The sequence below is a fragment of the Chionomys nivalis genome, chromosome 24 (genome assembly GCF_950005125.1).
Source record: "Chionomys nivalis chromosome 24, mChiNiv1.1, whole genome shotgun sequence".
NCBI classification, from domain to species: Eukaryota; Metazoa; Chordata; class Mammalia; order Rodentia; family Cricetidae; genus Chionomys; species Chionomys nivalis.
Genome location: NC_080109.1, coordinates 18,088,728 through 18,101,301, shown reverse-complemented (window position 1 = coordinate 18,101,301; position 12,574 = coordinate 18,088,728). Strand labels below are relative to the sequence as shown.

At 35.8% G+C, this 12,574-nt stretch overlaps 1 protein-coding gene across 1 annotated transcript; it reads left to right on the top strand.

Moving 5' to 3' along the window:
- On the top strand, positions 1-12,082 carry LOC130866065 (arylacetamide deacetylase-like). The gene is made up of 5 exons (XM_057757316.1): positions 1-135; positions 6,634-6,856; positions 8,538-8,607; positions 9,780-9,951; positions 11,486-12,082. The coding sequence occupies exons 1-5, from the start codon at positions 1-3 to the stop codon at positions 12,080-12,082; spliced, it is 1,197 nt and encodes a 398-aa protein (XP_057613299.1).
- Positions 12,083-12,574: the final 492 nt, after the last annotated feature.

Below are 12,574 nucleotides of genomic sequence, written 5' to 3'. Positions count from 1 at the left end.
ATGGGGAGAACCATTTTGCTTCTCATCACTGTGGTCCTCGTATCTTATTTTGTTTATACCCCTCTTCCAGGTGATATTGAAGAGCCTTGGAGACTGATACTCGAAATAACAACAGAAAATGTATACACGAATTTGGTAAGTTTGGTAAGAACAAAGAGTAAATTCTGAACTTTATTGGCCTTATGAATACTGAATAATTTAATAGAAAGAAAATAGAGGTTGAGAAGTTTCTTAGCATGCTCAGTCTCCAGGTTTAATCCCTGTGTAGACAGCAACAGGGAAGAAGCTAGCAGAGGAGAGAGAGCAAGGATGGAGAGTGTGTTGCATAGTACTGTCGGGTGAAGCTGCTTACAATATCAACTTCAGGGAAGGAAGAATGGAATAGTCTTCTCTTTAATTACAGAAGTCTGGGTAGTACTCTTGGACTTAGGCATAGACTTACAGCTTGTTGATACAGTTCATGAGACTGAGTGATTAAAATAAACACAGTAAAAAGCAATACATATGATTCCCAATTGGAGCAAGGAGTATTGCTGTAGGAGAATGTGGTTACCTGTTTTGCTGCTTACCGTTGTCACTGCTAGTTCTTTCTGAGAGACTTTAGTATGTAGAAGTAAAATCATGCACGTCTTCTTTAGCCCTCTCTGTAGTGAATTTATTTTGTGGAGCAAAATATGTGTAAGTAAGTCAATGACACTTAGCCTGAGTAACAAACATCTGACGTGCTGTCTTAGTTAGGATTCTATTGCTGTGAGAAGACACAATGACCATAAAAACTCTTAAAAAGCAAATCATTTAATTGGCGCATTTAATTAGTCATTCATTTTTTCTGAACTATTTCTACAATGCTCTTTTCTTTTGCTTTATTTTCTTTTTCCACAATATGTAATATTTTGAGTTTTAGTTTGATTTTATCAGGGAAGTTATTTTGGCATTTCTTCTTATTCCTTTTTTAATTCTAGCATGAAGACTGGTAACAGTGTGTTTATTCTTTTCTTCCTTTTGGTTAGCAATAATCTTACTATATCTCTCTGTCTAGTCCTTGAGTTCCTATGATTCTGTCTTTTGATAGTCTATGATATTTTAAGAATTCATTTCTGAAGTAGTGTACCATATACTCTTATATACTTGCACTGTTCATTTATAGTGAATGCTATTTTGTTAGTGTACCATATAGTCTTATCATATTTGTGATTACAGTTCCTTGTTTATTTCCTTTTTGAATACTTGCACTATTTATTTATCGTAAATGTTATTTTATTTGAATGTTATGTGTACCTTTCTTGTATCGTTAACTTGGCTGTTCATTGACGGTTTTCAACTATTTGTTGGGGAATGCAGTTAAATCATTTTATTCAATTTTCATATTAAAGAAATCTTAGCCGGGCGGTGGTGGCGCACGCCTTTAATCCCAGCACTCAGGAGGCAGAGGCAGGCTGATCTCTGTGAGTTCGAGGCCAGCCTGGTCTACAAAGGGAGTTCCAGGACAGGCTCCAAAGCTACAGAGAAACCCTGTCTCGAAAAACCAAAAAAAAAAAAAAAAAAAGAAAGAAAAAGAAAAAAATCTTAATGCTATAATGACTATGTATACAGATATATACAATATTTAATTTACAAAGCTACATATAGTGTCTTGGAAATTCCTAAACAATAATGCAAAGGGAGGTATACCATGTCTGAGCATTTTGTTTGATAGTCTATAGCTTCTATGAGGTGTCACTACTGTGGAGTAATTCCATATATATACATATATATGTATAAACACTCATCATGTATGAAGTCTTCTTAGTAAGTGTTCTACTGCTGTGAGGAGGCGCCATAACCACAGCAACTCATTAAAGAAAGTATTTAACTGGTGCTTGCTTACAGTTTCAGAGGCTTAGTCTATTGTCATGATGGGAAGCACGGTGGCATGAAGGCAGTAGTGTTGCTGGAAAAGTAGCTGAGAGTAGTGCTGTATTCAGATCTTCGGGCGGCAGGAAGAAGCTTTCTGTTTTGTGTGGTTCCAATTACTGCTTAAGCTTTTCTTCAATTCCTTTTCACAAGTTAGAAACAGCTGGGTAGGATCTTTCCTGAGGTCAGCGCTCCTTTATTCCCTTTAGTATCAAGATTTATTTAAGCTTTTTATCTCCTGGGGATAAACTAGACACCTTCACACTTCCTGGTCATCTTTTTTTCCTCGAACTGTACATTTTCTTTGTTTCCTTACTCAACTTGCTCTTTTCATTATAGGTTAGTTACCACTAAAAGCCGTATAACACAGTCAATACTCAGCTGTCTTGAAAACAGTGCCAAGACCATATTCTAAAATTCTTCAATTTACCCCCATTCTGTAAGGTTTTTTTTTGTTTGTTTGTTTGTTTGTCCTGTTGAAGGTGTCTTTTGCCTTACAGAAACTTTTTAATTTAGTGAGGTTCTTGCATACATTGTATTTCAATACTATTCACCAAAGACTTATTCTCTGAACTTAAGCCATTTTTGAGTTTCTGTGCTAAGTTTTCCCCTGTACACAAGATATTTTGTGGAATAATAAGCAGCTATAGTTACATGAATATACATCTGAGAGTTATTTTAAGTTCAATTGAGCAACATGTCTGTTTTTAGTGACAGTCTCATTTTTATTAGTATGATTTTTAGTATAGTTTGAGATTAAATATAGAAATTTCTACAGCATCAGCACCATTATTATTATTATTAGTGTTAATTTTAGTAACAATGGTATTTTTCTTCTTTTTGACTTTTCTGAACATGTTCAAAATTGCCTTAGCTATCTGGTAGGTGGATTTTGTCTTTCTGCAGGGATTTTAAGTCTTCTCTTTCTGTTTTTGTGTATAATGTCACTGTATTTTTAAAAGTTTATAATCATGAATATTTCTCACCTCAGTTTCTCTTCTTCCAGCTCCACCCTTTGATTACGGTTGCATTGACACTGTGGATTCTTTAGTTAGGATGCTATCTTTACAACATTAATTCTACTGATTCTTTGCTGATGGACAATGTTTCCATCTTCTAGTGTTTATCTTCATTTTTGTTCTAGTATTTAATTTTTTAATCATAGAAGTTCCTCCCCTTGGTAAGATTTATTGCAAGGTTTAATTTTTGAGGCTATTCAGAATGGTACTATTTGTATTTCTTTCTCAAAATATTTGACATTGGGATATAGTAATGTTACTGGTCCTTGTAAGATAATTTTGTATGATTGTGTAATTTTTTTTTCTTTAAAGTCTATTTGATTCATTAGATATCTTGACTTAAGTCTGTCGAGCCATTCTAAATTTCTGCTGTGAGTACATCTGTAGTTACTTTTCTTTTTCTCTTTGAATTGTAATGTCTTTCTGGTTTAATGTTCCCTTGATCAGAATGCAGTGTTAAAGACTTATTTATCTCTCTTCCTTAATTTTTGTTTGAAGTCTGCTTTGTCTGTCAGATAGTAGAATACTGATAATTATTGTATTCTAAGTATTCCACTTATTAGAATATTTGACTGACTAGTTTAACTGTTAAAAAACTATGACTTAAAGAGAGAAAAGGAGAAATTCATCCAAGGAATATTCGGTATTTCTTTTATTATATGTGTGCTGTTTGTATATTAATACATTAGTTTTTGTCAGCGATCATTTCCTTAAGGGAAGCAGTGATCTGATGGTTACAGCAATAGCATGATTTGGAATTTGTATATATGAGGAATTCTGGGCTCCTGAAAGAAAAGCCAAGGACTTCTTTGTGTCTGCTTGGGGTGACTTTTGGTGACTTGGGTTCAAACAGATGTATAGGGGGCATCCGACTTATTATATACAGCAGTCTCCCAGGAACACACCAGAAGAAGTCACAGCTCTCCTGAATCAGTACTTTCAATGGTTTGTTTGTGAGGTGCACCTCAGGTTTGTCCACCTAGAATCTTGAGATAGCCCACAGATCTTGTTATTGTGACATTCTGGGACGCCCAGTGAGGATATCTGGCATTGTCACTTACAGAAGAAATATCCTGCCAGGAAATGATTCTTACTGAACCCAAACAAATCCCAATAATCTATTTGTGCTTTAACAACAAAATTAAGCCTCTAATAAAGAGGTCTAATGGAACAAAATATGTCTGGAATTAGTAAAAATAACTAAATAGTGTCCCCAGTGTTTGCCACATTTTAGCACTTTTTAAAAGTGATTACATAATGAAGATACTGTTTGTGGTGTGTTGTTCAAGTAAAATGTTCATCAGTGTGAATGTATGAACTTTTAGAATGATACTTGAAATTCCAGTTACAGTTTTAATATGTAGGGACTATTTGCTATCTATTCTCTCCCCTCCCTTCCCTTTCCTTCCCTTTCATGGCCTTGTATTTCCCTCCCTTCCCCTTCCTTCCTTTTCCCTTCTTTCCCTTCTGTAATGATAGGAGCGGTGGGGCTGCGTCCCCAGCACCCGGACACCCGCATGGCTTTACGCAAAATAACAACACACAAATTGTATTCTTTTAAACACTGCCTGGCCCATTAGTTCCAGTATCTTATTGGCTAGCTCTTACATATTTATCTAACCCATTTCTAATATTCTGTGCAGCACCCACCACGAGCCGGCTTACCAGGAAAGATCTTAACCTGCATCTGTCTGGAGTGGGAGAATCATGGCGACTCCTGACTCGGCTTCTTTCTCCCAGCATTCTGTTCTGTCTACTCCACCTATCTAAGGGTTGGCCTATCAAATGGGCCTAGGCAGTTTCTTTCTTAATTAACCAATGAAAGCATCAGATAGAAAGATGACCCTCCTACATCACCCTTCCCTTTTCTTTCCCTCTTTCCTCCCTCTATTCTATCCGTTGCATCTTTACTTCTCTTTTCTTCCTAAATTCTGTCCCTTTCTTTCCTCTCTCTTTTCTCCCTATGATTTTTCCCCTCTATTCCTCCTTCTTTCCCTCCTTCCTTTCATTGCTGCTTTGAAAAATTAGTTATTAAATAGCCTTTTCTTAACTGGGCCTAAATAAAATGTAGGCATTTAAGAATTAACTCTAAAACCTGGAACTGAAAATATAAAATTTGCTTTAGTACAAAGCTAGTATTTAATGATTCAAGGCTCTCAAAATGGTCTTAGTGTCCAATCATATACAGATAATGTGGATAAGCTTCATTATTTAAAATCAATTTTAAATCTTTCATATATGTATCTGGGACCATTAACAAGTATGTTTTGGTAGATTACAGTATAAAGAGGACAATTTAATATCACTCTATTCCTGAGCCTTTGATAACAGTATGGTTATGTTGTGTTTTGACATGTTACTGTTTTGTTAATTTTTTGCTTGTTTGTTTTGATGTTCATTTAGTGTGTTTTCTTTTCTTTTGAGGGAGAGAGCATAAAGTTGGATGTGTAGGGAGTTGGGAAGATTTTGATTGAAGGAAGGGAAAACATAATCAAAATATAGTGAAACCCTGTCTCAAAAAAACAAAACAAAAAAAAAGACGCCGGGCGGTGGTGGCACACGCCTATAATCCCAGCACTTGGGAGAGAGAGGCAGGTGGATCTCTGTGAGTTTGAGGCCAGCCTCGTCTAGAAGAGCTAGTTCCAGGACAGGAACCAAAAGCTACGGAGAAACCCTGTCTAGAAAATAAAAAAAAAAAATACTTTAAAGAAAAATTGCAAAAGTAAAATATTCTAAATAATATGTGAAATTGTATATGTGAAAAATATAAAAAGAACGTATGCCATGCTTTGATGACAAAATTATAAAAAGCATAAAGTGTTTTAGATGGTAATGGCACAGGCAGACATGCATACTAATAGGAATTCACATTAGAAAAGCTATTTAATATTTGACAAAGATTCCAAAACACATACTGGAGAAAAGACAGCATCTTCAATAAATAATGCTGGGACATCTGCATGTGAACATATAGAGAAAACCACTATCTATCATCCAACACAGAAACATCAACTCCAAATGCGTCAGCTAACTCCATGTGAAACCTGAAATGTTGAAACTGCCAGAAGAAAGTGCAGGCAGTCCTACATGACATCGTGTGGGAAAGGACTTCCTGAGTGAGACACCTGTTACCTAGAAATTAATAACAACAATTGAAAAATGGCGCTTCTAAAAACTAAAAAGCTCCTGAGCAGTCAGGAAAACTCTCAGCTGCATGAAGAGAAAGACTTAGTGACTCTTTGCCATCTATATACTTGATATTCCAGGTTGCTACCTAAAATATAAAAGAACTCAAAAGCAAAATTCAAAGAAACAAATGACAAAACTAAAATTAATTTAAAAACAGGGGCTGGAGAAATGGCTCAGCACTTACAAGCGCTGGCTACTCTTCGAGAGGATCCAGGTTCAATTCCCAGCATCCACATGGCAGCTCACAACTATCTGTAACCCAGTTCCAGGGTCCCTGGCACCCTCATACAAACATCAGTGCTAATGAACAAAACACTAATGTACATAAATTTTAAAAAATGAAAAGAAGTACAGTTCGTAGAGTACACAAATTAACTATGAGGGTGCTTGGCATCAACTGCTAAGTCTACAAAACTACCCTATACCTCAGGCTCAGGGAACATCATCTACAAGTGGGCAGACTCTAAAGGGACTCAGCAGTCTGCACACACACACACACGCAATTTTAATCATTTTTCTCCTCTTCACTTAGGCTTCTATTTCTGAAATTCTGGGAATCAGTCATTTCATGAGCACAATACAATTGTTTTTGAGTCTTCAAGAAGTCCCAGCCACTTCTGATGAAAATGTCACTGTGATAGACACGGCTTTCAGCAGTGTTCCTGTTCGCATATACATGCCCAAAAGGAAGTCAGAGACTCTCAGGAGGGGCCTGTTTTATATTCATGGTGGTGGCTGGTGTTTGGGGAGTGCAGGTATGTTCCTTTTATGAATGTTGTTGTTTGTTCCACAAAATCTGATACACTCCACATTAAAAACTTATATATGTTAGTTATAGTAATATAATAAGATATAATAGTGTTTCAATTGTTTGGAACGTGTTCTTTTCTGAAATGGGTATTCATTACTACTAAGAACTGTAGACAGTCTCAGGTAAGAAGAGAAAGGGCTTCTTGAATATATGGTTTTATTATTGTAGAATTGATGGAATACTGTAGTGAGAACTAAAGTGGAGGTGAACTGAATAGTGGACAAAATATCATCAAATTGAGATGCTGACCATGGTCTTTTATAAAGCATTACTTACTGAAGGAAGTGAGAACAAAGATGGTAGCTATAAAAATCACAGAGCTGAAAATACTGTTTTTATTTGATAGTATATATTTCACTTGTTTAGATTATATAATATAATATTTTACCACATTTAATTGTATTTATTATAATTTTACTTTATTGAATGTAAATAAATCACATATAACGCATATAGCCAATATATCTTACATATTTTATAATGTATGTGTTTCAAAATATTATTAGTAGAGTATAACTTGATCTTTATAACTTGATTTTAAGATAGAGAGACATAAGGTGTTCTGGAATTTGGTTAAGACCTGAGGAAGGGATGTGCAGCATACTCAGTGAGATATAGTTTTTCCAGGACTCCTGTTTTGCATCTTTCATTCCAGGGGTGATAATGATGAGATGGTTATTTAGGTTTTGAAGCAGCAACAAACTGATAGGTTACTTCAGGTCTAACATTTCCCCCTGAAGTTGTATCTGGGTCAAATCTATGACTGTTTGATGGGAACTGGTTTACATTACAATCTATTAACCATGGCTAATGATACAAAGATAGATACTGCCATTTAGCTATTCTATTAATATTGTAAGAGTTAGTAGTAATTAACAAAAATAGAAAGGCAGCTTCCTGGGGTTCTGAAATTCAGAGAAAATCTCTTTGTTTTGCATAAAGCGGGTTAGGTGTTCTATCATATTATAGAACCATTCTAATTGATGAAGCTACCTGTTGATAAATCTGAGCCCAACTTTTTGTGTATCAATTGAAATTAGCAATATAGTTATTTTGTCCCCTATGTCAGGAAGTATATTCTGACTCAACCTTATTTAGCAACTGTTACGGAAGAAAGAATGATGTGTTCTCTTCTGTAGCTGCTTCCAGATGACCTAAGGCATGGCTAGTCAAGGCTCAGGAACTGTGAAAGGCTAGGCAATGATTGGGCAATGGGGCATTTATCAAAACTATCTGATTATCTGCTGCAGGTGAAGGGACAATGAGCATTCATATCAGCTGGACTGGTGCATATCAGCCTCAGCAAGTCCAGAGCTCAGTAGCTTATAGTAGGGGCATACTCATGTAGACTTTCAACACTTAACACTTGCTAAATGCAAAAAGATACGGATATTCAATAGTATAGCAGTGCTTTAGACTAGGCAGTGTGAAGCTAATAGAGCAAGCCCTTGACTGTATCAATGTGAAAATGGCTGAGGATTCATTTTCTACAATGACGATGAAGTGCTGCAAACAGAAGCAGTTGTAAACTGTCTGTGAGGAGCAATGTGCACTGTTGTGCTTTTGATGACATGCTTTTCCAGAAGCTCACTTGACAGTCTCTCACTCAGTTTTCTCAATTTCAGCTCTTTCTTTGTATGACCTTCTGGCAAGAAAGACAGCTGATAGACTCGATGCTATTGTCGTGTCAACTGAGTAAGACTATGGTTTGCTTCTTCAATGTTTAGTTGTATGTTTTGTGTAGCAAGAAACTAACACTCTTGGTCATTTTTGGCTTTTAGGGGGGTTATTTCTGGAATATTTTAACTGAAATTAGGAGAGTGAGCAAAGAGAAAATGAACTCAAGTTGGCAAGAATAGACTCAGAGAAAACAAACAAAACACAACACTTAAAATCAACCAGGACTGAAAAGAGAAAGTTCAGAAATCATTAGAACACAATAACACCAGTGCATAACACGTACCAGTGACCTGCATAGCTTCCTTCAGCAGACTGAGTACTTAGAGAATCACAGGCAAATAAGGTTTGAAACATTGCCTTGAGACTTTGAACCTGTTACATACTATTAATTCAGTTTAGTTTATCTGTATGTGAACTGAGAACCACGTATTTTCTATACAACATGGTCTTTCTGAGGATGTCATGGCAAACTGCACTTAAGGGGTTAGTTTACCATATGCCATGGCAAAATCATCACTGAAAGCAATCCATCCTCAAGCTACATGTGGAAACAGGCAAATCACATAGCAAGAGAATATTGCTAAGAAATCAATTTGATAGGAACGAATTGAGTAACTAAGTCATTAATAATCAAACATAGTGGTCACATACCACTTTTACATTAGGTAAAGTTCAAACATTAAATTAATAAGATTTGTTTGTCACTGACAAATTTCCAATAAAGTATAACAATAGTAAAAAGAAAGTGGTGGAAAACATATTAGGAAATGTATTACCTGCTGTATTTTTCATTCTTTTATCTACCTCAAGGAGAATTCAATTATTTTACTCAAGTTATTAGTAGTGTAATGATGAAATCAACCAAGATATTGGGGTGAAACATATTCATGGGTATATGGATCACAAAAAATGTGTTTTTTTTTAAAGGAAAATTGGTGTTATTTATTTATTTATTTATTGAGCATACACTGTACTGCTGACAAGGAAGGCACCAGGTCTTATTATATTACAGATGGTTGTGAGCCACTATGTGGTTGCTGGGAATTGAACTCAGGACCTCTGGAAGAGCAGCCAGTGTTCTTACCCTCTGAGCCATCTCTCCAGCCCCAGGAAAATTGGTCTCTATTTTAGAGAGATGCCATATAAAATTAAATTTCATTCATTTGAAATAATTATTCTTTGAACAGCTATGGCTTGGCCCCCAAATATCATTTCCCACGTCAGTTTGAAGATGTATACAGTGCCTTACGATGGTTCTTACAGGAAGACATTCTTGAAAGATATGGCGTAGATCCTCGAAGAGTTGGTGTAGCTGGGGACAGTGCTGGTGGGAACTTGGCTGCAGCTGTGACCCAACAGGTTTGTTTGAGATCGTAAAACACCCTATATGTAAATATATTTGCTTCAGACCTTTAAACGTTCAGTGAAAACATGCTATTTTAATACCATGTTAAAATACTAGAGAAATGCCTGTACTGATGTTAGGAAACATTTGTCTATATAATGTTTCTAAGTGTGTTTTATGTCAGTGTTTTCATATATATATATATATACACAATTTCTAGGACTTTGGTTGCATATTGTTATGGTCAGTTAGGTAACATCCTATACCTATTATGGGTTATACTAGTAAAGTTCTTCAACTTTACTTGTCACCAAAATTGAGAACATGATAACAGTAATATTGAGAGTTGGAGGATGCCAGAACTGATTTCATATCTCTTGATAATGGAATAACGAAATTTTCTCAAGGAGAGATGTTAGTACAGAGGACTAAGAATGGAATTAGTCAGTTTACAGTTACCTTTTGCTAGTCAGATGATTGATAATTTTCAGATCTGAGTTTCCATAAACTTTTAGGATAGTTAGCTACTATGAGGACATTTTGTTGCCGTGCACTGCTACAATTAAATTACTTTATTTATTTCCAGAGAAAAGAAACTACAAAGTCTGTGGTTTGTGCTAATATCTGTAAAACAAGGGTAGAATATATTCCACAGTTTGAATTCTACATTGCATATGCCTCATTGCTCTGAAAGGCAGCCAGGTACAACGTGAGTAACACATCAAGAGGCAAGAAATTTGGAAGTAAAGCAGTATTCAACTCTGGATTTGTCCAGTTAACCTAATCACTATCGGCATGCATTTGTTTTCCCTGTTGCATTCTAAACCCTTCTTTTATAAATCCAACATCTGTCATATTAAAAGATTTCAAACTCATACTTAATATCTATATAAAATATCATTTAATATGCTCTAGACTGTCACAGACTAAAAAGAAGCAGAACATTTCTAGACCTGAAACATTTTCAAGACAAAGACATTCCACGCAGTAAATCCTAAATTCATTGTCTTGTCTTTGGTAACATGCACTACTTAAAGGACACCTGTTCCTGAGTAGAGTATTCGTACCCACTCAGGGCTACAACTGTGATGTTAAATACAAGAACCTCCCCCCATTCATTCTCCTACATGGGACATGCATAAACCACCCTCTCTCTAGTATGTTGCAATGATTGACTCTCAGTGTCAAAACAAAAAAATGTTCAAAACAGTTAGAGACTTGGTTCTCAATATCCTCCCTGGTTTTTCACTGGTTAACATGTTTAATAATACATGACTTGCCGAAGTCATAAAAGTATTTTCTGGAGAAATATGGCATAGCATTTTTGCTAGTATTTTTGAAATTGAATCATGAGCATTGTGTAAAATATGTCTACGTGATGTCAGTAATTACATTAAGGAGTAGATACTGACAATATAGAAAATTGGAAAATTCTGTAAGATATTTTTGTTGTATCTGATTATCCAAATTTATCTCATCTCTACATACTACTATTGAAAATAGACCAATCAAAATGTTCATTTCAATGTAATTTTAATTCTTTTTCAGCTCATACAGGATCCAGATGTCAAGACAAAACTCAAGGTCCAGGCCTTAATATATCCTGCCCTTCAGATTCTTGATATAAACTTACCATCATATCAAGAAGGTATATATTTTCCAATTTTAACTACCTCCTTGTTGGCCAGGTTTTGGAGTGAATACTTTACTACAGATCGAACCCTGGAGAAAGCCATGCTTCTTAACCAACATGTACCTCTGGAATCCAGCCATCTGTTGCAGTTTGTGAACTGGAGTTCCTTACTCCCTGAGAGATATAAGAAAGGTCACGTCTACAAAAGTCCTACTCCTGGTAGTTCTGAACTGTCTAAAAAGTACCCAGGATTCCTCGATGTGAAGGCATGCCCTCTGTTGGCCAACGACAACACTTTGAGTCACTTACCTCTGACCTATATCATCACTTGTCAGTATGATGTCCTAAGAGATGATGGACTCATGTATGTGACGCGGCTTCAGAATGTTGGAGTTCAGGTGACACATCACCACATTGAGGATGGATTCCATGCAGCGTTTACCCTTCATGGTTTTAAAATTGCCCACAGGATGCAAAATCAGTACTTGAGTTGGCTTATGAAAAATCTATAGCAAAACCTGCTCAATGATTTGTTGAAGATACATAAATAACAAAAAATAAATAAACTAGGAAAAACCATGGTTTTGGGGTTTCATATCCTGTTTAAAACCTCTGTTGTTCCTATGGAGTTGGTAGCTTCTGTGTTTTGTTACTGTTGTTTATTATTAACAGACATCTTTCTATTTTATCCCTCCTCCTGTATTTACCTACAGAAACACACCTGCCAATCAGGGTTTTATGTAGGTGCTGACCATTCAAATCCATGTACTTGTGCTTGTGAAGCAGGTGCTTTAGCAACTGGGCAATGTGTCCAGGTCCAAATTCCATAACAATTCTACAGTGTACTTTTACTATCCATTATTATTACACATGCAAGAAAATTGGGGCTTAAAGAACTGAAACAATAACATATGTTCTAAATCTAGATACAATTTGCAGGAACGATACTCAAGTCCATGTAATAACAACAGCAATGCTTTAGATTTTGAAACTAAACTTCATTT